The sequence below is a fragment of the Schistocerca nitens genome, chromosome 8 (genome assembly GCF_023898315.1).
Source record: "Schistocerca nitens isolate TAMUIC-IGC-003100 chromosome 8, iqSchNite1.1, whole genome shotgun sequence".
Taxonomy (NCBI): Eukaryota; Metazoa; Arthropoda; class Insecta; order Orthoptera; family Acrididae; genus Schistocerca; species Schistocerca nitens.
Window position 1 is genome coordinate 628,112,559 of NC_064621.1, and position 27,492 is coordinate 628,140,050.

The 27,492-nt window shown below is 43.5% G+C and overlaps 1 protein-coding gene across 1 annotated transcript in view; it reads left to right on the forward strand.

The window, feature by feature from the left end:
• LOC126199098 (torso-like protein) overlaps window positions 1–18,703 on the forward strand; it is a gene marked incomplete at its 5' end in the record, with an annotated part of 119,009 nt that extends 100,306 nt beyond the window's left edge. The window contains 2 exons of the mRNA XM_049935848.1: window positions 15,084–15,407; window positions 17,701–18,703. Coding sequence (XP_049791805.1) covers window positions 15,084–15,407; window positions 17,701–17,772 — 396 coding nt within the window. The remainder of the gene's footprint in view (window positions 1–15,083; window positions 15,408–17,700) is intronic.
• Between the last annotated feature and the right edge of the window lie 8,789 nt (window positions 18,704–27,492).

The following is a 27,492-nucleotide window of genomic DNA, read 5'->3' on the forward strand; positions in this document are numbered from 1 at the left end:
AGCAAGTATGGTGGGTCTGACACACCGGTGTCAATGTGTTCTTTTTTCCATTTCCAGGAGTGTATTTTGCAGGCCTGGAGGAAACTCATTTCCGAGATGGGATCAAGGCACTGGAACATCGTTGGACCAAGTGCGTTAATCTACAAGGAGACTACATTGAAAAATAAAAAAAAAAGTTTCAGTGATGTAAGTAATTTTTTTCTATTCTGTTCCGAGAACTTTTCGAACCACTCTCGTATTTATAAAACAAATATGTCGCTACGACCGGTTTGAATTTTAACCAATAAATACGTTTTGTAAACAACCCGCTGGTGGGAAATGCGTGCAATCCTTCTGACACGCTGTGTTCGTGGATCCCGACAATTGTTTTTTCCTAACTTCGGGACTCGCAGACTGCGTGCCAGATGTGAAGATATGATATGACGTACGCAGCTTGGAATGTGTGTTGCTTTTGTTCGCGTGTTCGTTTAGTGTAGACACAGAGGGTGGCGGCGTCCGGCGTTAGTTTCGCCTCTTGCTGACGCCCGCTGCGTATGCAACCGCTCCCGTTACTGCTCAGCGGGAAGCATGCACCACGCGTGCGCCCGGGCGCTCGAGAACGCAAGCCAGTGGACATGTGCGGTAAACTGAGGACGGCAGCTCAAGTACTCTGTGGTAGAATGTTACGAGGTGACAGTGGTTAACAGTTTGTTATTTTGCGAAATGTGAGAGGAATCCGAAGGAAGTTTCCATACATGAGTGAACTTATTTCTTCGAAACTGGCTTTATTAAAAAAAATGGTTCAAATGGCTCTGAGCACTATGGGACTTAGCTTCTGAGGTCATCAGTCCCCTAGAACTTAGAATTACTTAAACCTAACTAACCTAAGGACATTACACACATCCATGCCGGAAGCAGGATTCGAACCTGCGACCGTAGCGGTCGCGCGGTTCCAGACTGTAGCGCCTAGAACCGCTCGGCCACTCCGGCCGGCGCTTCATTAAAAGATTTCTTCGTGGTATAACAGAATAACGAAATAACTTTAATAATTGAGTTCATGAACGAATAAGTGAGATGCAAAAATCGTTAATTTTTGAGCTGTCCTCGAGACAGCTTCAAAGAGCAGGACATAAAAAAAATTTAAAAGAAACCGCGCTCATGAAGCGCGTTATTTTTCGAAGGGCGGCGAAAATCGAAGTAATCTGTCGCTGCTGTGAATACATAGGAACACATAGCGGTGGTACCACCGTATTGATACTTATTTCTTCGTCCATACAGTGAATGCTACTCGAATACGCACATTCGTGAAGGCCTAACTCGACAGACATAGCTCGAATCGCTTCGTTAAAATTTTCGTAATCAGTAACCTACATAAAGGCCTGTTTACAATACGTTTGCAGACTTTTGTCGTGGTTGTGTTTCCGTCACCCATGAATTTCGTGAAGGACGATCAAACTAGTTTGTTGTTCCAAAAAACACCCATCCAACACGCAGCAAAATTTAGGGGATCGGGCATATGATACCATAAAGCGAGACAGAGGCGTTGTTAGGAATATTCAAGACTGGAGAACATTCGATTCTGCATTGACATTTAGCTGCGAAAAATACCTGTTCCCAGTAGATCCCGCACAGTTTGACTTGCGCTTCAGAGTAAGCTCGTGCCTGTCGATGTAAGACAGGAACAGGAGATGAAACTTTAGTCTGCTCGTACGTGCCGAAAACTGAGCAGCAGTCAATTGTTTGGGCGTTCCAAGACGCAACGAAACGAACAAAAGTACAGTAGCTCGTTCGCCGATCATTGAAAAGAAAACTGATGCTGAGGATCGAATGGTATACGAGGGCGTGTTGAAGAGTAATGCCTCCGAATTTTTTATTCCGTTCTCAATATTAGTTTAGGTATTACAAGTCACACATGTTAGTCGGTGGACTTTTCGGCTTCGCTGACTTAAGCTGCAACCCTCTGCCACTATAGGGCTCCGGATTGTAGCGTGAAAAGTGGCGGTGTTAAGGTACGTCGGTGATTGAGAAATAGCGAACTGCAATCAAGTTTGTAACCGCAGAAGGCGGTTTTTACTTTGTCCCGAGATTGAGATTATATTACCACTTTTTCACGAAGAAATGACTGAGTGGGTCAGAGTAGCCCCGAGTGCGGCTAACACTGGCCAACTTTTATATGGCACCACGGCAACAGATGCAAACTATTTTGTTTTATATCTTTTTTAATAGACGGTACAAGTCTTTGACAATACTAGAAAAATGTAGTTGAAATTTTCCCTCTGCCGCTATTCTTTGCTTTCATGCCACACACAAAAAGACTGGCAGAATTTGGGCCGAAGTAAGCCCGGTTTACGGTACGTTAAATCAGTCACTTCAAGCTACGTTTCACTGCTAATATTTTCTATAGTTATTTAATAACTGTAGAAGAGAGAGGCAGCTCCGGTGTTACATCATGACAATGCCAGCTGTGTCACAACACACAAAACAATTGATTCTTTAAAGAGGAATAACATCGAATTATTGCCTCAGTTTTCACCGCACTTATTGCCAAGCGACTTTTCTTTGTTCCCTGATGTCAAATGAAAAATGCGGTGACAGTTTCAGAAGCCTCAAGAAGCTGCCCACTTCTTCGTTAAGGTACCAACATCAGAGGCGGAATTTTTTTCCAGAATTGGTCGGAAAGTTTGCAGAAGTGTATGCACTTTAAAGGCGAATATTTTGAGAACGCAGGAGTGTATAAGATTCTCTTTCAGTATGCATTTTGTTATATCGAACGCTCTTAACGCGGAGTTCAAGAACGTCGCGTGGAACACTGACGCTATATCCGTCTGCTGCAGACTGATAAAATCTACTTCTATAAAAAGTTATTGACAATCTTTCCACTCTCCTCTAAGGGGCAGCGGTAATGTAACTCCACTAAAGTAACAGGTTATGATTTTAAAACACGGATGATGATTATGAAAAGGAAAATTGTGATGTGATTTACACACCTTCTGATCGGAAGCGTCTGGACAGCTGTTAGCGGACATTAATACGGGGTGCGCCCACCCTCCCCTTTTATGGCAGCTTCAGCTCTGTTGAAGACACTTTCAATGAGGTGTATGAATGTGTGTGGAGGAGAGGATTGGCAGCTTATCGTTCCCAAGAGCTGAAACCAGAGAAGGTAGTGGTGTAGGATTCTGGGGTCTGCAGCGAAGTCGACGTTCTAACTCATCCCAAAAATGTTCCATTGGGTTCAGATCGGGACTCTGGGCAGACCAGACCAATTCAGGAATGTTACTGTCTACAAACTACTGCCTCGCAGATGCTGCTTTGTGACAGCGTGCATTGTCACTCTGACACAAAGAATGATCGTTCCTGACCTGTTCCTGTACTGTACGTAGTACACAACGCTGTAAAATGTGCTCGTATACTTCCACATTTAGCGTTTTCCCAAGTGAAGTAAGGGAACCACACCTTAACCACGGGAAACACCCCATCCGCAACGCCACCTCCTCCTTACTTCACTGTTGGCTGTACACGTGGTGGCAGGCATTCGCCAAACCCAAAGCCGTCGACTGAATTGCCACTTGGGATTATCATTCCCAGTCTGTCGTTTCCAGTCGTTAATTGTCCAGTGGCGTCTCTCTCTTCACCACCTGGAGCGTCGCTTACCACTGACCGCAGAAATGTGTGACTTACGAGGAACTGCTCGATCATTGTTTCTCATTCCCTTTATCTCCCCACGTACGGTCATTATGCGTCAGTTTCGTACTGGAAGGGAGTTTGTGGGGGTGTGCAGGGGGGGAAAAATTGTAGAGGGAGGCCAAGAGGTGAATACAGTAAGCAAGTTCAAATGGATATATGTTGCGGTAGTTATTTGGAGTTATTTGGAGCTTGCGCAGGAAGGGGTGGTGTGGAGAGCAGCATCAAACCAGCCTGTGGATTGAAGAAGACAGAAACAACTGGTATACAGGATACTTAAAAAAAAAAGCGTGTACAGCCTAATATGGCACAGGCACATCGGGCGTACAAGGATCAGTAATGGCATACGAACCGGGGGCACTAAGGCCGTCTGCTGCTGCTAAATGACGTTACAGTTGCTTAACCACATGATACAGATGGATGCCCACTACAGGACACTGTCAAAGTTTTGTCCAGGTGCATCGAGACGCACCTGACATCGAAGCTGCGGTAAAAGGCACACCCTCTCAAATGTACCTGATGTATCTCGAAGACGTCCTGTTTGCCATAGCAATCTTGCCCACGGCGATGTAACAGCTGTTTCATACTCAAAGCCCTTCAGACAATACCGACCCCCCCCCCCCAGAAAAAATGGATTGGGGACAGATCGGGTGATTGTGGTGGCCATGATACTGGCCCACCGCGACCAATCCAGCGGCCGAGGGAGGTTGCCTGCGGCAGAACCTCTCTCAGGAATACGAGATACGGTCGACCATCGAGTCGGTCCGGGAGAATGTACGGCCCAATCAAACACTCTCCGGCGCTGTCAGCCCACACTTCCAGGGTAAATTTGCGTTGTGAGACATGCGTACGTGTAGCATTTTGGGTTCACATCCACCCACGCATGTACAGGGTGGCGCGCGAAATGTGTTACCATTTTGTTTTTGAATATAAAGTTTGTCAATACAATCTGAAAGGAACATATACTACAATGAAGAGCCGTCCATGGAGATTTCTTCTAACTCAGCACATGCTCAATATGTCCACCATTTCGTTTCCTAACTTCCTTCAAACGAACACTGAATTTAGTGATTACCCTACGGCACATGTCTTCCGTAATTTCACTGCAAGCTTGAAGAATAAGTCTTCTGAGCTCCATTAAATCACGTGGACGTTTCAGGAATTGTTTTTCCTTTAGGTACCCCCAAAGAAAAAAGTCACATGGATTGAGAGGTCTGGACTATTGGAGTTTTTACATGAGCATTTCGACATGCGGATCATTTCACTCGGGTTTCCAGGTCGCTTCAGTGACGGACAAAGTAGGCCCCCCAATAGTCCAGACTTCAATCCATGTGACTTTTTTCTTTGGGGGTACCTAAAGGAAAAACATTTCCTGAAACGTCCACGTGATTTAATGGAGCTCAGAAGACTTATTGTTCAAGCTTGCAGTGAAATGACGGAAGACATGTGCCATAGGGTAATCACTAACTTCAGTGTTCGCTTGAAGGAAGTTAGGAAACGAAATGGTGGACATATTGAGCATGTGCTGAGTTAGAAGAAATCTCCATGGACGGCTCTTCATTGTAGTATATGTTCCTTTCAGATTGTATTGACAATAAACTTTATATTCAAAACCAAAATGGTAACATATTTCGTGCGCCACCCTGTAGGTCTTGAAAGTTCATCACAGTCTCGAGTGAGAACGCAGCCTCCTCGATGAAGAGACCACTCACTGTGAAGCTTCGGTCTGCAGTGGATTCCTGCAGAAACCACCGCGCATGACCCAGGCACTTGTTCCAGTCCCGCCGTTGCAGTGCTTCGACGCGCTGCAGTTGTTGGACGTGTAAAGTGCGCCAGACGGAGGTTGGGGGATGTCAGTGCCGCGGGATGGACCTCGTGTGCTTGTTGACAGCGTCGACAACGCTTTCTTCCACCGCAACTGTCCGTGTTGTTAGTTGGCGAGCAGCAGCCGGCTTGTGCGCACGGAAAGAGCCGGTTTAGCACAATCGGCGAGGCAGGGTGGCGAATAATGTGTAAGCTAGCCGTGCTACTCCCGACGCTTCCACGGCGTGAATGGCGACGATCTCCGTACCCTCCGCCTGTATTTGTATAGCAACGGCGTCCCGTGGCGCTTGCGAACCCCGGCACGTGCGTGATTACTGATCCTTGTTGTATGCCCGATGTGCCGTGTCAGTTTGTAAACGTTTTTTGAATTACCACGTCTAAGGGGGACGGGAGAGCTTGGCCGTCGGTCTTTACGGCTCGCTCCGAAGATGGATGAACGGTACACACCCGAAAGATTAGCAGATAACAGAGTTTGGCTACGGTTGAATTCCTGCAGTTTTATGGATCAAATAACGCGCCGTGAGAATACGAAGTTCACAACGATAAAACGATTTGTACCGAAAGAGAGCTTTTATTGTTTTTTGGAAAAATATCTTAAATGGTGGTTCCACCTGTCGTGAAACTTGTCCATATGAGAGTGCCTCTTGTTGAAGGTACTGTGAGACTGTTGAAGCGACTGTCAGAAGACTCGTGTGCACCGAGTTGAGTGAGATAGCTAGAGGGGACAGGCAAAATAATGTTAACAGTGGTAGCAATGGGATGGTTGTGTTTGGCGTTCAACAACGCAGGTAAAGCACTTGTCGCACTGCACTGTGTGTGTTCAGTACGGACTAGGCACCAGTGCAGGTTGTTTACGAGTAGTGCATACTTCGTATTTGCATTCAGAGGTCGAGGTCGACGTGCAATGAAAGACCTAACAGAGTTCTAAACAGGGAAGATTGTGAGGGTTCGATTAGCTGGAGCATCAGTAACCAAGACAGCGAAATGGTTCAAATGGCTCTGAGCACTATGGGACTTAACATCTGAGGTCACAGTCTCCGAGAACTTAAACTACTTAAACCTAACTAACCTAAGGACATCACACACATCCATGCCCGAGGCAGGATTCCAACCTGCGACCGTAGCAGCAGCGCGGTTCCGGACTGAAGCGCCTAGAACCGCTCGGCCACAGTGGCCGGCTAAGACAGCGAACTTGTTGAATGTTTCAAGAGCAACTGTTCCAGCAGTCATGACAGCTTACACAAAACATCAGAAGACATCATCGTGTAAACGTAATACTGAGCGCAAATCGAAATTAAATGACAGAGATTGCCGTACTCTAACAGGAATTGTGTCAAAATAACACGAAACTACGGCGGCTAAAGTGATTGGAAAGCTCAATAGCCATCTTCGAGACCCCGTATCTACCGACACTGTCCGCCGAGAACTCCATAAACCGAATATTCGTGGACAAGCTGCTACACCGAAGCCAATAGTGACGACAACCAACGCAAAGAAGCGTAAAACATGTTGTTAGGAACGTAAATCCTGGATGACTGATCAGTGGAAGCACGTCGTATGATTCGCCGAGTCAACGTTTTCGTTATTTCCAACATCGGGCCGGGTTTACGTCTGGAGTGTGCCAAAAGAAGCCTACAATCCTGATTGCTTGATTCCAACGGTTAAGCATGGAGGTGAAAGTGTGACAGTGTCGGCAGCCATGTCATGTTTTTGTGCTGGTCCCATCATTACTCTCAAAGGCCGTGTTACAGCCAGCGATTATGTGAACATTTTAGATGCTCAGGTGTACCCCATGATTCAGATGTTGTTTCACAACAATTGTGCTATTTTTCAGCACGATACTGCAGCCATTCACACTGCCAAGACAGTACTATCGTGGTCTGAGGAGCATGCAACTGAACTGCAGAGTCTTCCCTGCCCAGCACAGTCTCCGGACTTGAACATTATCGAACCCTTGTGGGCGGTATTGGAGCGCAGACTCCAGAGCAGATTTCCGCCTCTCTCGTCATTACAGGAGTTGGAAGAGGTTCTGCTCGAAGAGTGGCATAGCTCCGCTGGAGACTACACAATCATTACATGCCAGAATTCCAGGAAGAATCGCAGCTGTATTACGGGCAGATGGGGGTCCAACCCCTAATTAATAAACCTTCCCCAAGTAAGTACAGCTGTTGACATTGTTTTGCCTGTCCCCTGTAGCTGCTGGCTTCCCGCCGGCCGGCTATTACTGTGGCGCAACACGGGCGGCACTTTCACGCCTTGGGCAAGCGCGCCCCACCGCCACTGGCGCACCACTGCGCTGGTGATTCCGCTGGAGCAGACGGTATGCAGGCGCTAGTCGGCTGCGTACGCTCGCATTCTCGCAACTTCCCCTCTTTACGTAACCAGAGTCCTGCTTCCCATGTAGCCGGCGTCGCTCCGTATCAGCGTGGAGCCGTTCCAGATCTCGGAAAAGGTATTGTCTCCAGTCACGCATATTCGAGCCCTGTTACTGCGTCGAGAAAGTGAATTAGTGTATGGAAATGGACAGTCTCGGACGCGATACACACAGATGGCCTTGCAGCTTTTACTTTTCCATTTCCCTATACAGTATTTGACTATTCGTCACACGAAATTCTCGCCCAGCATGAAGTCCCAGGCGACTGGAAGAAAGTGCAGGTGACTCCAGCATATACACTACTGGCCATTAAAATTGCTACACCACGAAGGTGACATGCTACAGACGCGAAATTTAACCGACAGGAAGAAGATGCTGTGATATGCCAATGATTAGCTTTTCAGAGCATTCACAAAAGGTTGGCACCGGTGGCGACACCTACAACGTGCTGACACGAGGAAAGTTTCCAACCGATTTCTCACACACAAACAGCAGACGACCGGCGTTGCCTGGTGAAACGTTGTTGTGATGCCTCGTGTACGGAGGAGAAATGCGTACCATCACGTTTCCACCTTTGATAAAAGTCGGATTGTAGCCTATCGCGATTGCGGTTTATCGTATCGACAATGGTGCTCGCGTTGGTCGAGATCCAATGACTGTTAGCAGAATATGGAATCGGTGGGTTCAGGAGGGTAATACGGAACGACTTTCTGGATCCCAACGGCCTCGCATCACCAGCAGTCGAGATGACAGGCATCTTATCCGCATGGCTGTAACGGATCGTGCAGCCATGTCTCGATCCCTGAGTCAACAGATGGGGACGTTTGCAAGGCAACAGTTCAACGACGTTTGCAGCAGCATGGACTATGAGCTCGGAGACCATGGCTGCGGTTACCCTTGACGCTGCATCACAGACAGGAGCGCCAGCGATGGTGTACTCAACGACGAACCTGGGTTCACGAATGGCAAAACGTCATTTTTTCGGATGAATCAGGTTCTGTTCACAGCATCATGACGGTCGCATCAGTGTTTGGCGACATCGCGGTGAACGCACATTGGAAGCGTGTATTCGTCATCGCCATACTGGCATATCACCCGGAGTGATGGTATGGGGTGCCATTGGTTACACGTCTCGGTCACCTCTTGTTCCCATTGACGGCACGTTGAACAGCGGACGTTACATTTCAGATGTGTTACGACCCGTGGCTCTACCCTTCATTCGATCCCTGCGAAACCCTACATTTCAGCAGGATAATACGCGACCGCATGTTGCAGGTCCTGTACGGGCCTTTCAGGGTACAGAAAATGTTCGACTGCTGCCTGGCCAGCACATTCTCCAGATCTCTCACCAATAGAAAACGTTTGGTGAATGGTGGCCGAGCAACTGGCTCGTCACAATACGCCAGTCACTACTCTTGTGGAACTGTGGTATCGTGTTGAAGCTGCATGGGTAGCTGTACATGTACACGCCATCCAAACTCTGTTTGACTCAGTGCCCAGGCGTATCAAGGCCGTTATTACGGCCATAGGTGGTTGTTCTGGGCACTGGTTTCTCAGGATCTATGCACCCAAATTGCGTGGAAATGCAATCACATATCAGTTATAGTATAATATATTTGTCCAATGAATACCCGTTTATCATCTGCATTTCTTCTTGGTGTAGCAATTTTAATGGCCAGTAATGTAAGAAGGATAAAATGACGGACGCACAACATTACAGATCAATATCCCTAGCTTTGATTTGCTGCACAATCGTCGAACATATTCTCATTTCGAATGTAAAATTTTATTGAGACCTAGAAGCTTGTGTCCACGAGTTAACGTGGTTTTAGAAAGCATCGCTCGTGCGCCCCATTCTCACAAGATATACTGCAAACTATTGATGAACGGCAACAGGCAGATTCCATATTTCCACATTTCCGGAAAGCATCTGACACAGAACCCCAGCCGGCCGAAGTGGCCGTGCGGTTAAAGGCGCTGCAGTCTGGAACCGCGAGACCGCTACGGTCGCAGGTTCGAATCCTGCCTCGGGCATGGATATTTGTGGTGTCCTTAGGTTAGTTAGGTTTAACTAGTTCTAAGTTCTAGGGGACTAATGACCTCAGAAGTTGAGTCCCATAGTGCTCAGAGCCATTTGAACCATTTGAACAGAACCCCAATGTTGCCTGTTAACGAAGGAAAGAGCGTATGGAATAGGTTCACAGATATGTGAGTGGCCCGAGGACTTCTTCAGTAACAGAACACAGAATGTTTTCCTCGACGGCGAGTGTTCATCAGAGACAAGGGGGTCGTCAGCAGTGCCCCAGTGAAATGTGACAGGACCGCTGTTGTTCTGTCTATACATAAATGATTTGGCGGAGATCGTGGACAGCAATCTGTGATAGTTTGCTGATAATGGAGTGGAGTACAGGAAGGTGTTGTCGTTGAGTGACTATAAGGATACATGATGACTTACACAAAATGTCCAGTTGGTGTAATGAATGGCAGCTACCTCTCAATGCCGAAAAAGTAAGTTAATGCGAATGTGTAGGAAAAACAAAGCCACAAAGTTCGCATACAGAATTAGTAGTGTCCTGGTTGACACAGTCATGCTGTTTAAATACCTGGGGCTGACGTTGCAAAGCGATATGAAATAGAACGAGCACGTGGGGACAATGATGGGGAAGGCGGAAGGTCGACTTCAGTTTATTGGGCGAATTTTAGGAAAGTGCATTTCATTTGTAAAGGAGGCTGCATACGAGACGCTAGTGCAACCTGTTCTTGAATATTGCTTTAGTGTTTGGGTTCCGTACCAGGAAGACGTCGAACCAATTCAGAGGCGAGCTGCTAGATTTGTTACCGGCAGGTTCGAACAACACGGAGATGCTTCAGGAACTGAAATGGGAATCCACAGGGGAACGCCGACGTTCTTTTCGAGGAACAGTATCGAGAAAACTGCTGTGTTCATACGATAGAAATTAAGAGCAAGAACATAAATAATAATCTCTTCATACCTTGGAGCATCTAACATGGAGCAGCCGGCTTCAAACCAACGTACCGGATATGTATGTAGCACCATCTCCCCGTATTACACCTCCATGAGAAATACAATGCCTGTAAGTCAAAGAGCATTACCAGCTTAAACTGAGAATCAACGATACAGATAACTGACGTATACATTTTTATATCTTCAAAACTTTTTGGCTTAGACCGACGGTAGAGCTCTAAAATCCTGAGTACGCTGAAGACTGTTCATGTTCAGAAACGGCGTCGTTGCGTCGTTCGCTCGCACCAGAAAATAAACTTTTCTCGTTGCATTCTCACATTTTATAGTAAAGGATTTTGTGTTATTCTGTCTTGTTAGCCTGCATATAATTCATCATTTGACTTGCTGCTCTTGCATTTGCCATGTTTGCAGTTGTAGCTACTGGATATACTGTAATGTCCACCTGTTATGCAAAATACTGTTTTTTCATGTGACCCAAACACGTTTCAGCACATCAGTACCATCATCAGTGGGTTTTCTTTTCTGAACTCTGCCTTTTGCTGGCCGTCTTTATCTTGTTGAATTGTAAGCCTCGGATGGCTTGCCATGAAGTGCAACGAAACGGGGCGTAGACGCTCGTTGGCGGAGCACTGTGCTCTAAGTGCGCCACGGATGACAACGATAGGGGTCCTGCTATGAAGCAAAATGGCACCCCAGAGCATCACTCCTGGTTGTTGGTGATTGTTGGGCCGTATGACGGGCTACAGTCAGGTCGCTATCCCAGCGCTGTCCGGGGCATCTCCGGATACGTCTTCGCTGAACATCGGGGTGCAATGCCGAGTGGGACCTGTCACTGAAGACATTTCTACTGTAGTCATCGAGAGAGAAAAAGTGTCTGGATACGCCCCAGTTAGCCGATACCAACCTAGTGTCGCCCGCCATAAGGCCCGACAACCAGGAATGATGGTCTGTGGTGCCATTTCATTTCATAGCAGGACGCTTTTGACAAACTTCTGTCTCGGGTTCTTCGGCCGACGTTCATCTAATGATTTTTCTGACGTTTCGCTAGCACGAGTGGCTGGCATTGTAAAAGCTTCACCCTCCATTGTCGGTGATGAACTCGAGCCGAGCTCGCGGCCGCAGACTATATGTACCTGGCACGCCAACGTCCGAGGGCTTCTCCGCCGTCATTTCCGGTGCGGTTTTCCATTGCTACCTGCGACGGTCGTTCGGTGCAGTACGGGAAGCCAGGATCCGTTTACCTTAAGGCTTTCCTCTTTCTTGTTAAAGCTGTTCGCGTGTTTTTGTATTTCTACAGCTTCTCTGCCGGCGGGAGTGGCCCAGCGGTTCTAGGTGCCACAGTCTGGAACCGCGCGACCGCTACGGTCGCAGGTTCGAATCCTGCCTCGGGCATGGATGTGTGTGATGTCCTTTAGTTAGGTTTAAGTAGTTCTAAGTTCTAGGGGACTGATGACCTCAGAAGTTAAGTCGCATAGCGCTCAGAGCCATTTGAACAGTCTGAACAGCTTCTCTGAACAAGCGCATGTCATAGTGCTTCTCTACATCCAGAACTTCCGTGTCAGCGAATTTTATTACGTGGTGGGTCTCACTCAGTGCGTGCTTTCCCACGGCCGATTTCTCCACCTGCCCCAAGCTGCAATGTCGCTTATGCTCTTTGATCCTGGAGCTGATTGATAGTCCAATCCAATCATTCCGACATAAACTTTTCTGCATGTGCATGGTATACGGTATATTCCTGATATTGCAAGTGGGTCCGATTTCTCCTTTGCCGATCTAAGACACTCTTTGATCTTCCTTGTCGGTTTGAAAATCATGTTTACACCATTTTTGAGCAATATACGGCCGATTCTGTCCGTCACTCTGGGAGTGTATGGCAGAAAGGCATTTCTTTTTCTGATTCCTTACTTCGCCGAGTGTTTGGCTCTGTTACACTTCTAATATAATTCGTGGAGTACCCATTGCTCCTCAGAATACTTTCCAGGCGTTGCATTTCGCGTCTGAGGTGCTGTGGCTCACATATTCGTCCTGCTCGCGTTACGAGCGTATTAATCGTGTCTCTTCTCTGGCTCGGGTGGTGGTTGGTGCAGCTATCGGTCCGTGTGTGTCGGTTTTCGATACACGCTGCGTCCCAGGTTTTCGCCATCCCTTGTGTCCACCACATCTAGAAATGGCAGTTTTTTTGTCCTTTTCTAATTCCATGGTAAATTTTATGTTGGCATGGAGGCTGTTCAAGTGTCTTAAGGAAGTCACAGAGCTGTTCTTCACCATGGCTCCACACCACGAAAGTATCATCGACGTACCTGTTTGCAAGTCGCCAAGTCCAGTGCCTGTGCTTCGAATTGTTCCACGAAGAAGTTGGCCACCACTGGACTAAGAGGACTACCCATGGCGACGCCTTCCAGCTGTTCGTAGAAATCGCCATTGCACGTCAAGCAGCTCGTGGTGAGACATGCATGGAAAAGCTTTGTGATGTAGTGCGCGAACATGGAACCGATGTGCTCCAGAGCTTTGACGATCTAAAGTGCCAGTTGGACAGAATTTGGCACGGTATTCCTCAGGAGGACGTCCCAACTACTCTGTCAATCAGTGCAAAGCTTGTATAAGGACCAGAGGTGGTGAAGCGTCCCCTTTGAACAATTATACATGACTGTGTTTAAACTGACAGACAATATTTTTAGGACAACGCAATCTGACTTTCAATAATCCTTACAAAAGAATGGCCCTGACTAACATTAACCTATTCCTTTCACAAATAACTTACCTCACAAAATCTTCGTTACTCGAACTACTGCAATACAGCGAGCGCCACTACTGCCAGCTAAATAAAAGATTCAAACTACTGAAGGCACTAACTACTGATAGGCACAGTAAGCAAATGAAAGATTTTGATAGAGAACAATGTATTTACCTTAATAGTGTTCAAAAGTCATAATATATGTAGCAGTTCATGACATCCATTCTTACAAATGTACTGTTTCTGATGGACACTCGTCCAGATCATCCGCTCTCAAAACTCCGCCATCTCACTTCCCCACATCCACCACTGCTGGCGGCTCACCTCCAACTGCGCAACGCTACGCGCTGTTCACATCCAGCTGCCCAACACTACAATGGCCAACAACAATGCAAACCAGCCACAGACTGCACACAGCACAGCCAGTGATTTTCATACAGAGCACTACGTGGCGTTACCAATAAAAAAACCTAAACAGCCTACTTACAGTGGACCAACACGTTATTGACTTGCTCGATTTGAAGCTCTCTCTCTTTAATAAATTATACAATTTTTAATAGGTTTGTTTATAAATAAGTAAATCTTCTGCTACCAGTCACGACGCGTTTCGAGAAATAATTCCCATTTTCAAGTGCGTTTGTTGGTGTGTATTAAGCCATTTCTTTTGATGTTGTCAGTGTGTGTGTGTCTGCTTCACTTTGTTGACTTTTACTGTAATACATAAAAATCGCGTTTATTATGTATTACGACCGAGCGAGGTGGCGCAGTGGTTAGCACACTGGACTCGCATTCGGGAGGACGACGGTTCAAACCCGTCTCCGGCCATCCTGATTTAGGTTTTCCGTGGTTTCCCTAAATCGCTTCAGGCAAATGCCGGGATGGTTCCTTTGAAAGGGCACGGCCGATTTCCTTCCCCATCCTTCCCTCACCCGAGCTTGCGCTCCGTCTCTAATGACCTCGTTGTCGACGGGACGTTAAACACTAATCTCCTCCTCCTCCTCCTTATGTATTACAGTAAAAGTCAACAAAGTGAAGCAGGCTCACACACACTGACAACATCAAAAGAAATGGCTTAGTACACATCAAAAAACGCACTTGAAAATGGGAATTATTTCTCGAAACGCGTCGTGCGAATAGTAAAATAAAGAAAAATCTTGACTGGTAGCAGAAGATTTATTTATTTATAAACAAACCTGTTGTATCTACAGTCGCAGGCTTTCAAAAACCATTTATAATGGATCAAATCAGATATACAATTTTTATGAAATTGCAATCATTTGTTTGTCTGTACGTGCACATCACATCTATCGATTTCCGTCCCATTCTTAAAATTTCTTCGTTGTGCGTCTTTTTTTGAATGTATAAACACAAAGGGACAAGCTAGTCTCACTGCACAAGTAATACGCCAGGGCTGCTGCAGTAGACTCACTTGGCACTAGTAGTCGACTGCGGAGAGGAGACGATCTGTAACAGGGAGTTAGTGCTGACTCGACGCGCCGTTGCAGGTGTTCGTGTTCACGCCGCAGATCTACCGGCGCATCAAGCAGCTGCTGAAGACGCAGGGCGTGTCGGACTTCAGCAACGAGGAGCTGTCCAACTACTTCTCGCCGTGGTACGCCGAGCACATCGGCGCCATCCAGTCGGCGAGCGGCAACGCGACGGTGGAGGCGTGGGCGGCCGACAACCTGCGCCAGCACTTCTACTTCCTGGCCTACTCGAGCCTGCTCAAGCTGCACGGCAACGCGCCCCTGCTGCGCCGCCTGGACGGGCTGCTGCGCGAGGAGGCGCTGCTGCAGCTAGACCTGCGCACGCTCGCACCCGCCTTCCAGGTGGGTACACCGACTGCCGCGCGTCCAGTGTGGCAAAGCTTTCAACTGAGGTCATACGATGTTAACAGATTTCTTTGCTTCAGAAATGCTTTTCTGCCATTGCAACTCTACATTTTATATCCTCTCTGCCTTGTCCTTCATTAGAACTGTTGCTGCCCAAGTACCAAAACCAGGTACTACTTTAAGTGTCTCATTTCCTAATCTAATTCCCTCAGCATCACCTGATTCAATTGGACTACATTCCATTGTCCATGTTTTTTAAAAATTTTTTTAATGTTCATATTGTGTCGTCATTTCAAGGTACTGCCCATTCCATTAAACAGCTCTTCCAAGTCCTTTGCTCTTTCTGACAGAATTATTATGTCAGCAGATTTTTTTTCCTCTTCCCACTGATCTTCAATTTGTACATCAAATTTTCCTTTCATTTCTTTTATTGTTTACAAATTGAATAACATTGGGGATGGGCTACAACCCTGTCTCACTCCCTTCCCAACCACTGCTTCCCTTTCATGTCCCTGGACTTTTATAACTGCCTTCTGGTTTCTGTAAAAGTTTTAATAGCCTTTTGCTCTCTGTATTTTACCCCGTTACCTTCAGAATTTCAAAGAGAGTATTCCATTTTCATAATCTTTCTCCAGGTCTATAAACGTTAAAAACATATGTTTGCCTTTCCTTAATCTATGTTCTCAGATAATCGTATGTTCAGTATTGCCTCAAGTGTTCCTACATTTCTTTGGAATGCAAACTGATCTTCTCTGAGGTCAACTTCTACCACTTTTTCCATTCTTCTATAAAGAATTCGTGTCGTATTTTGTAGCCGTGATGTAATAACCTGATAGATCAGTAATATTCACACCCGTCAGCAACTGCTTTCTTTGGAATTGGAATTGTTATGTTGTTTTTGAAGTCTAAGTGTATGTCAGGTGCCTCATACATCCTGCACAGCATTTGGAAGAGTTTTGGCGATGCAGACTCTCCAAGGTTGTCAGTAGTTCTGACAGGATGTCATCTACTCTGTGGGCTTTGTTTCAACTTAGGTATTTCAGTGCTTCAAAAATGGTTCAAATGGCTCTGAGCACTATGGGACTCAACTGCTGTGGTCAGAAGTCCCCTAGAACTTAGAACTACTTAAACCTAACTAACCTAAGGACAGCACACAACACCCAGCCATCACGAGGCAGAGAAAATCCCTGACCCCGCCGGGAATCGAACCCGGGAACCCGGGCGTGGGAAGCGAGAACGCTACCCCACGACCACGAGATGCGGGCTTTTTCAGTGCTCTATCAAATTATTTTCACAGTACCATCTCCCATCTCCTCTTCATTTACTTCCTTTTCCAATTCTATAATATTGTTTTGAAGTTTTTTAGACCTTCTGGTTTCATTTGCTGCATTTTTATATTTTCTCATTTCATCGATTAAACTCAGTATCTCCTGTGGTATCCGAGGATTTCTAATAGGCCTTTATCTTTTTACCTATTTGATCCTCTACTGCCTTCACTGTTGCATCTCTCAAAGCTACACATTCATCTTCTTTTCATATTCCTTTCCTCTTTTCTAGTCAGTCATTGCTCAATGCTTCCGTATGACTTATTTATTAAAAATTGAGTTTTCATTTGAAAAATTATAACAGTTTTTGGTTTAATGGATGAAAAATACTATGAGATATTTTGGTACCAAAATATAATCAAGTGTGAAATACATGCCATTTGTGGTTCAGTTGAACAAATGGAATTTATAGGATAATAACTTGTTTTAAAATAAAAAACAAAAATAATGTTCTGAAGTATTACAGAAAAACTTGGAAAAGTGTGAAATTTAAATTTCCATACGGTTCACCAATCCCAAAAGGCATTCCTTTTGTATGTCAGACTTGCAATTTTAGGTACAAAATAGCTGAAGAAAGGGTGAAATAACAATTTTTGTCAAACAAGTTAAGGATCGTAATTTACTGTTGATCAAAGATGCCCATAATTCTGCTTTGTTATAGTACAGAATTTCATCTTTGTAGTAAACCTGTGATAGCTACCTCAAGAGAATGACTAAATTGTAGAATACCAAAATTCAATATTGATAATTGCAGTTCAACAGGTGACTTTCAACCTCTCATACACCAAATTTCAGTAATGAACTGCTGCTTCAAACATCACAACTGTCACTTGACAATAAGTTTTTTTGATAAATGGCATGTCCAGTATACTGAAAATATAGATATATTTCTCCAGTATATCATATTGATATCCAAAAGTTGAAACATTGGTACTTAAAAAAATGTTGCCATCCCTTCTTTACAGGATGCTGCACGCCGCCAGTGGTTCCTCGAGGTTGTGGACAACTACCTCAAGCTGTGGGAGGTCAACATGTGACCGGGAGGTGAACACTCTCCCCCACCACCGCCCACGCCGGTGCCAGCACCCCCTGGCAAGAGCCGCACCCGCTGCGGCCTCACAGTTCCTAGTTACAGAGCAGGCAGAGGTTTTCCTCCTCCCCGTGAGGGGAAGCGGCCCTGCTGGAGCCCATCTCGTGAAGACATACCTGTTGGGACACTGCAGTTCCCTCAGAGACTCGAAGAGAGCTCCAGCTTCCGTATTGTTTACCGGACGAGCTGGTCGAAATCCAAAGTGTAACTGTCGACACCGAGACTCGTCCTTTCACAGCCAGCACCTGTTATTGCAGCAGAACGATGGAAGTGTGTGTCCTGATGAAATGCGACATTTTGTGATATTTACGTAGCACAAAAATGGCTACCAGAAACTGTACGAGAAGTAAACTTCGAAGAAGAGCGACCTGCCTTATTTTTACTTTGACATTTTCGTAACCAAGCTGTTTATGTTTATATTTCAGTGCACTGCACTAGGTGAACAAAGACAAAGCGAATTAAAATTGTTCAACGGAGTGTGCTTTGAAAATATTATAGTGTATATTGTATATAACTGTTTTATAAGAAAAAATCATACTGGTATGTGTAATATGTTATGCATTCCAGCATGACAGGGAACTTCATCTTATGTACTTTAAGTACATATGTTGTAAAGTCCTTCAATTTTGTAGAGGCACTGTACAACTAAAAGTACAATCAAAAGACATAAATAAATTGTATATTTTGGTATGTACCTGCACATATTTAGTTTCTTAATTGAGATGCTTGCACTTCAATTGTGTTGCTTTTATAGAAGGATAATTTTGAGTATCTCAATTTTCAAAGGCAGTAATACAATACTGTCAGGTTTGTCAAGCCTCACCGCAATCTGTGATGTAAACAATCCAACAAAAATAAAAAGTATGCAAGCAGTCTTATTATGATGTGTTTGGAATGTGATGAATGAACTGTGAAAATTGTGTACCCAACACACAACACTCATGCCATAATCCATATTACTTCACTGTACTTTGTAACATAAATGTAATGAGAAAAAGAAAGTATGCTTTGTGCTTTAGGCTCATATGGAAATGAATATCTGAGAAATTGGTGAGGCTGCTTTTCATGGATGTTCATATGTACAGCATGTGCCTACAGATATAGATAAAGCTGGTTCACCATAAGCTCAACAGATGTCACGAGCATGCTAAAATCTCAAAATTGATGATGCTTTGTTGTATTGGTTCTCAGCACCTCAAATGATTTTTTTATTTATAAAAAGTAATGGGGTACATTATAAACAGCTGAAAGGCCCTGCCTTATTTGGTGTGTTTAATAATTTAAGATTACACTACAAACAATTGGCCTAAAGTAAAGTGGTTCCTCATGAATCACAATAAAAATTAATTACACTGCTATCTTTCAGAAGACAATATGATGATCTTCGTGTAAGGTCATCTTAAATTGGTTAATTTATGACTAGAATGAATGAAGCACCCAACAATAAGCCAGGGTTACTGGCCCATGCAGATGCAATGGAGTACTACAGGGTGTCCCACATAAAACTGTATGCCTCATGCCCGAGATTTGAGTGACAATGAACTAACTAAAATAGAGCAGATAATAAAAACACTAAAAATATGTAGTTACCTGTTTAAAAGGGGTGCTGGAAGTGGTGGCCAAGGGCATCCAGGCATCTCTGACTTTGTGTGATGTTGCTTTCGTGTGATGTTACACACAGTAATTCTGCAGATGTGATGTTAATTTCTCTAATAACATGTCATTTAAGATAGTCTACTGCTGAGGACTGGCAGCATATGCTTCACTTTTTAGTGTGCCCCACTATAAAAAACACACAATGGTAAGTCCAGGTGTCTTGGGGCCCAAAGGCCTCTACTGACAAGTCTGTCTCCAGGGAACATGTTGGTGATGTGTGTCATACTTCGGCTGGATGTGTGAGTGGTCACTCCATCTTGTTGGAATACTGCACACAGCTTCTCTGCATCTGTCAACTGTGCGTAGAAAGAGTCAAAGTATCCCCATGACCAACACTATTCAAAACCTATAAAAGATAAAAGAGCTTTAGGATCCATTCAGAATGTGTGGAGGAACAAGTGACCAACAGTGTGGACCCCTGTACCTGTAGACAGAATTCGTGTGGACATTATGAGAAGTCCCCACAAGTCGTTTAAGGTGTAACTGAAATATATTGGGCCAATAGCGCACAGCAGACAGCAAACACGAAACACCTATCTTCTCTGAGTGGAGAGGTTCTCTGTGCAGACCAGTATCTGCAATTATAGGAGTTTCCATAACCTGACAAATGAAACAAGGCCTCATCTGACATGAAGTAAAGCAAGGGATCCAAGTAACAGCAGTTGATGTTAACAGCCAGTTACAGTAATCAACTCGTTTTCCTGATACTCAGATTTCAACTGTTGTGCCTCACTCACATAACAGGCTTTTAATTTCATATCTTTTAGTGCATGATGACATGACATACAAGATATACCGTCCCACCAACTTGTGGGGAGTCCTCATAATGTCCACGCAAATTCTGTGTACAGTTACAGGGGTCCTCACTGTTGGTCACTTGTTCCTAGCACTTTCTGAATGGATCCTAAAGCTCTTTATATCTTTTATAGGTTTTGAATAGTGTTGGTCATGAGGATACTTTGGTTGAAATGTTCCTCTACATTCCTCAATAGAGTCTGTCTTTATGTATCACTCTACAATATCAATTTGCTGTTCCAGTGCAAACTGTACCATTTTTGTAATGAATCAGCAATACGATCTCCTCACAGCAACTTGTTCATTATAGTACAGAATCTCATCTTTGTAGTAAACCTGCTATAGCTAGTTCATGAAAATGACTGACAACAACTGATGCCTGAACACACAGCTGCAGTTAATTTTCTGATAAAATGCAGTATAGCCAATTTTCAAGACAGTGTTGCCACTTCACAAGCAAATTCAACTAGAGGTGATTATCTGTATATAAGGTGTACCAGTTTTATGTGGGACACCCTGTATAACCTAAATGTAAGATTATATATGTACACTGCTTGTTGTTGTTGTTGTTGTTGTTGTTGTGGTCTTCAGTCCTGAGACTGGTTTGATGCAGCTCTCCATGCTACTCTATCCTGTGCAAGCTTCTTCATCTCCCAGTACCTACTGCAACCTACATCCTTCTGAATCTGCTTAGTGTATTGATCTCTTGGTCTCCCTCTACGATTTTTACCCTCCACGCTGCCCTCCAGTGCTAAATTTGTGATCCCTTGATGTCTCAGAACATGTCCTACCAACCGATCCCTTCTTCTAGTCAAGTTGTGCCACAAACTTCTCTTCTCCTCAATCCTATTCAATACCTCCTCATTAGTTACATGATCTACCCACCTTATCTTCAGCATTCTTCTGTAGCACCACATTTCGAAAGCTTCTGTTCTCTTCTTGTCCAAACTGGTTATCGTCCATGTTTCACTTCCATACATGGCTACACTCCATACAAATACTTTCAGAAACGACTTCCTGACACTTAAATCTATACTCGATGTTAACAAATTTCTCTTCTTCAGAAACGATTTCCTTGCCATTGCCAGTCTACATTTTATATCCTCTCTACTTCGACCATCATCAGTTATTTTGCTCCCTAAATAGCAAAACTCCTTTACTACTTTAAGTGTCTCATTTCCTAATCTAATCCCCTCAGCATCACCCGATTTAATTTGACTACATTCCATTATCCCCGTTTTGCTTTTGTTGATTTTCATCTTATATCCTCCTATCAAGACACTGTCCATTCTGTTCAACTGCTCTTCCAAGTCCTTTGCTGTCTCTGACAGAATTACAATGTCATCGGCAAACCTCAAAGTTTTTATTTCTTCTCCATGGATTTTAATACCGACTCCGAATTTTTCTTTTGTTTCCTTTACTGCTTGCTCAATATACAGATGGAATAACATCGGGTATAGGCTACAACCCTGTCTTACTCCCTTCCCAACCACTGCTTCCCTTTCATGCCCCTCGACTCTTATAACTGCCATCTGGTTTCTGTACAAATTGTAAATAGCCTTTCGCTCCCTGTATTTTACCCCTGCCACCTTCAGAATTTGAAAGAGAGTATTTCAGTTAACGTTGTCAAAAGCTTTCTCTAAGTCTACAAATGCTAGAACGTAGTACACTGCTTACTCCATAATAATTATTTGCTACATTTACATACAAAACAACTCGTGGAGGATCTAAAACAAATGTTGGAAACAGATTCCTGTTGACAAGTTTACATATTATTGTCTGAATTGATTTTTAAAGAGGGTCAAATCTACATCTACGCCTATACTCTGCAAACCACAGTGGAAGAGCATGTCAGAGTGTATGTCCCATTGTACCAGTTATGAGGGTTTCTTCCTGTTCCATTCATGTATGGAGCATGGGAAGAATGATTGTTTGAATGCCTCAGTGAGTGCTGTAATTATTCTAATCTTTTCCTCATGATCCCTCTATGAGCAATACATAGGGAGTCGTAGTGTATTCCCAGATTCATCATTTAAAGCTGGTTAGTGAAATGTTGTTAGTAGACTTTTAGGGAAAGCTTATGTCTATCTACAAGAATCTGCCAGTTCAGTTTCTTCAGCATGTCTGTGACTGTCTCACATGGGCCAAACAAAACTGTGGCTTTCCCCACTGATTTCAATCAGTGCTGTCTCACAGCTGATGTCTGTAATTCCTTCTTGTCTTAACTCATAATGGCTGCTGGATCAAAATGGTGTCTGTTTTTACAGACATGTCCACAGGAACAGACACACACACACACACACCACACACACACACACACACACACACACACACACACACACACACACACACAGCCAATGATCTCTTCAGTGCAGATGCACACCAGACTTTGAGTTCTTATGGGATTTGGCAAAATTCTATGAGTAATGAGGATGATGGGTCAGGGGCTCTATGGTAGAAATGTGTGGATAAGTTGAGAATTTTGGTTTGATGGGAGTGTAATAAAATGTGGTGAAAATGTTTTTGTGTTGAAGTTTGGGATGAGTATTGTAGTTTAACCCAAGAAAAACAGCATTAAAAAAAATCCTTCACCAATCTTATATGTATCTTGTGTAATCCGGGGTGCTGCTTCTTGATGCTGCCATAGGTTCATTTTGATATTACTGCATCGTCTCATAGAAATCAAGTAGTGGTTTAAATAAGTTTTAGTGCTTCTTGTGTACAAAGGATTTTATTTCGCATGCTAGACGTTTGGCAGTTAACGTACTTCGTAGAACTTACAAAGTCTGACTACATACTGTTGATACAAAATTCCGTCAAAGACTGAAGTATGGCGGCGTACAAATCGCCTCTATTTATAAGGTTGTAAACAATTATTGTAATTGTTACGTATTGAATTTTGCATTTATACAATTACAATTCCCAGATTACATAGAAATTTACATGGAATAAAAGCAAATAATTACATAAAAAGACAGGAAAGAAACTCTTTCTATTAAGACTATAAATTACATGTTTTATCATTGCAATGATATATTTTGTTAATTTGCATATAGTATTTAACCGACTTAAAGAAAAATCATGCTATCTTTTGAGGTGAACAGAGTGATTAGTTTTATTGAATGAAAGACCTAGATGCAACTAATTAATTTTTGTATGAGTAAAACTTTGTTGTATGGGAGCGAAAGCTGGGTGGATTCAGGTTACGTTATCAATAAGGTTGAGGTTACGGATATGAAAGTAGCTAGGATGATTGCAGGTACTAGTAGATGGGAACAATGGCAGGAGGGTGTCCACAATGAGGAAATCAAAGAAAAACTGGGAATGAACTCTATAGATGTAGCAGTCAGGGCGAACAGGCTTAGATGGTGGGGTCATGTTACACGCATGGGAGAAGCAAGGTTACCCAAGAGACTCATGGGTTCAGCAGTAGAGGGTAGGAGGAGTCGGGGCAGACCAAGGAGAAGGTACCTGGATTCGGTTAAGAATGATTTTGAAGTAATAGGTTTAACATCAGAAGAGGCACCAATGTTAGCACTGAATAGGGGATCATGGAGGAATTTTATAAGGGGGGGCTATGCTCCAGACTGAACGCTGAAAGGCACAATCAGTCTTAAATGATGATGATGATGATGATGATGATGAGTAAAATTTATGTTTCGATATGGTCTTAATTACAGTTCTATTAACTAACACCAATTAAAACATGGGTATGTTTGATTCTGACTGAAAAATCAACATGTCATATTTTTATTGGGGATCCAAACAATTTATGGTTTCAAAACATAAAAATAGCTGTCTCTCCATGACTTGGAAATATCGGAACTTAAATCGTTAATTACTCCTTAATTACAATAGCAAAATCATTCCTAGCATGTTCCTGAAATTTGTCTTGTGTGTAAATTATGATGGTGCATTAGTTTCTTATCCAACATTTTTCCTTCATTCTATGTACTGGCGACGCCCAATGTAAACAATGTCAAAACAACAGTTTAAAGTAGTGTAAATTACTAATATCATATATATGCCCTCTTCTGGAGAGTGGAGATGAGATTGGAATAGGATACAGGTCCTAAGTGGTTATGGTATTAGAGGAGGCTTCTAGGATAGTCCATGAAGTTGCAATGACAACTGTGTAGATAGCTTAGAGGTCTAGCATCTGCCTAGTATCTTGGAGACCTATGTTCAGTGTCTGGCCTGGAACAAATTTTCAATTTTCGCTATTGATTTCAATCAATACCCACTCAGAACCAATGTCTGTAAAAGCTTCATGTCCGAAATCTGTAACCATTCATGCTGTCCTTCACTGAATATGTTCAGTATCTCCTTTGCTATCTCACACACCTGAGCAGTATTCTAAAATGGTTCACTTGAGTGATTTGTAAGGAATTTCCTTTGTAGACTGATTGCAGTTCCCCAGTAGTCTACTAGTAAGTCAAAGTTTACCACGTGCTTTCTCTAATATTAATCTTTGTATTACTCATCTTTCTAATCGTGTGAGATTTAAATGAGGCAACACCCTGGATTTTCCTTTGTAAAAGAACATTTGAAACTTGAGTTTAGCATTTCTACTTTTCATTATCTACTCTCAATGTCAGTCCCTGTCTCACTCATGATTTTCTGTGCACTAACTTTGGTATCACTAACAACCGTCATGTATGACAAAAATTTGTTTGGATTTTCTGAGAGAGCGTTCAATAATATTCTGCTAAAGTAGTCATTGGAGGCTTCACTCATTGCCCTCTTCACAGCCAGAAGCATTTAATTCAGCATCTCTCTCTCTGTAGCTCTATATTTTGATTTACAACTATTTGCAGTAGTCATTTGTTTCTTTAGAAGTTTGCCTTATACAGGGTGGTCCATTGATAGTGACCAGGCCAAATATGTCATGAAATAAGCTCCAAACGAAAAAAATACAGAGAACAAAGCTCGTCTAGCTTGACGGGGGAAACCAGATGGTGCTATGGTTGGCCCGCTAGATGGCACCGCCATAGGTCAAACGGATATCAACTGCATTTTTTAAAATAGGAACCCGCATTTTGTATTACTTATTCGTGTAGTGTGTAAACAAATATGAATGTTTTAGTGGGGCCACTTTTTTCGCTTTGTGATAGATGGCGTTGTAATAGTGGCAAATGTGTAAGTACGTGGTATCACGTAACATTCCGCCAGTGCAGATGGTATTTGCTTCGTGATACTTTACCCATGTTAAAATGTACCATTTTCCAATTGTAGAAAAGGTTGATGTTATGTTGATGTATGGCTATTGTGATCAAAATGCCCAACGGGCTTGTGCTATGTATGCTCCTTGGTATCCTGGACGACATCATCCAAGTGTCCGGAACATTTGCCGAATAGTTACATTATTTAAGGAAACAGGAAGTGTTCAGCCACATGTGAAACGTCAACCACGACCTGCAACAAATGATGATGCCCAAGTAGGTGTTTCAGCTGCTGTCACGGCTAATCCGAACATTAGTAGCAGACAAATGGCGCGAGAATCGGGAATCTCAAAAATGTCGGCGTTGAGAATGCTACATCACCATCAATTGCACCCGTACCATATTTCTATGCACCAGGAATGGCGACAATTTTGAACATCATGTACAGTTCTCCCACTGGGCACAAGATAAATTATGGGACAATGCCAGATTTTTTGTACGCGTTCTATTTAGCGACGAAGCATCATTCACCAACAGCGGTAACATAAACCGGCATAATATGCACTATTGGGCAATGGACAATCCACAATGGCTGCAAAAAGTCGAACATCAGCGACCTTGGCGGGTTAATGTATGGTGCAGCATTATGGGAGGAAGGATAATTGGCCCCCATTTTATCGATGGCAATCTAAATGGTGCAATGTATGCTGATTTCCTATGTAATGTTCTAGCAATGTTACTACAAGATGTTTCACTGCAAGACAGAATGGTGATTTACTTCCAACATGATGGATGTCTGGCACATAGCTCGCGTGCGGTTGAAGCGGTATTGAATAGCATATTCCATGACAGGTGGATTGGTCGTCGGAGCAACATACCATGGCCCACATGTTCACCGGATCTGATGTCCCCGGACTTCTTTCTGTGGATAAAGTTGAAGGATATTTGCTATCATGATCCACCGACAATGTCTGACAACATGCATTAGTGCATTGTCAATGCATGTGCGAACATTACGGAAGGCGAACTACTCGCTGTTGAGAGGAATGTCGTTACACATATTGCCAAATGCATTGAGGTTGACAGACATCATTTTGAGCATTTATTGCATTAATGTGTTATTTACAGGTAATCACGCTGTAACAACATGCATTCTCAGAAATGATAAGTTCACAAAGGTACATGTATCGCATTGGAACAAGCGAAATATGTTCAAACGTACCGACATTCTGTATTTTAATTTATAAAACCTGCTTGTTACCAACTGTTCATCTAAAATTGTGAGCCATATGTTTGTGACTATTACAGCGCCATCTATCACAAAGTGAATAAAGTGGTGCAAGTAAATCATTCATATTTCTTTATGTACTACACGAATATGTAATAAAAAATGGCAGCCCCATCTAGTGGGCCAACCATAGCGCCATCTGGTTTCCCCCTTGAAGGTAGTTTTGTTCTTTATAGTTTTTTCATTTGATGCTTATTTTGTGAGATATTTGGTCCAGTCACGATCAATGGACCACCCTGTAATGGCTGTATATTATATAGGGTCCCTCACATCATGAGCTGTTCTACTAGCTACCTGTCTAGAAAGCACATGGTCAACTATTCTGCTAAACCTGAGCCACAGTTCTTTGCATACTCTACTGGAAAACTAAATGTTTTGAGGTTTTTACTGAGATATGACACTACTGCCCTTCTTTTCTAGTTTGCTGAACATATAAATCCTTATACTTGTTTTAGATGGCCTTTGTGTCTTGGTAATCATTGTTGCCACCAATTCTCCATGGTCACTGGTGGTAGTTTCTATGTGGATATCCTCAAAGAGGTCAGGTCTGTTTGTTGCTATTAGGTCCAAAATATTTTCATCATGAATTGGCTTCCAAGTGAACTGTTCTAGGTAGTTTTCAGAGAAGGCTTTTGGTAATGTTTCCAGGATGTTTTTTCACTCCAACCACTTGCAAAACTGTAGTTTTCCCACATGAGTGTTGGAATATTTAATGATGACAGTACAATTGGGGGAATTCATGAACAAACCAATTTAGCTTTTCTCT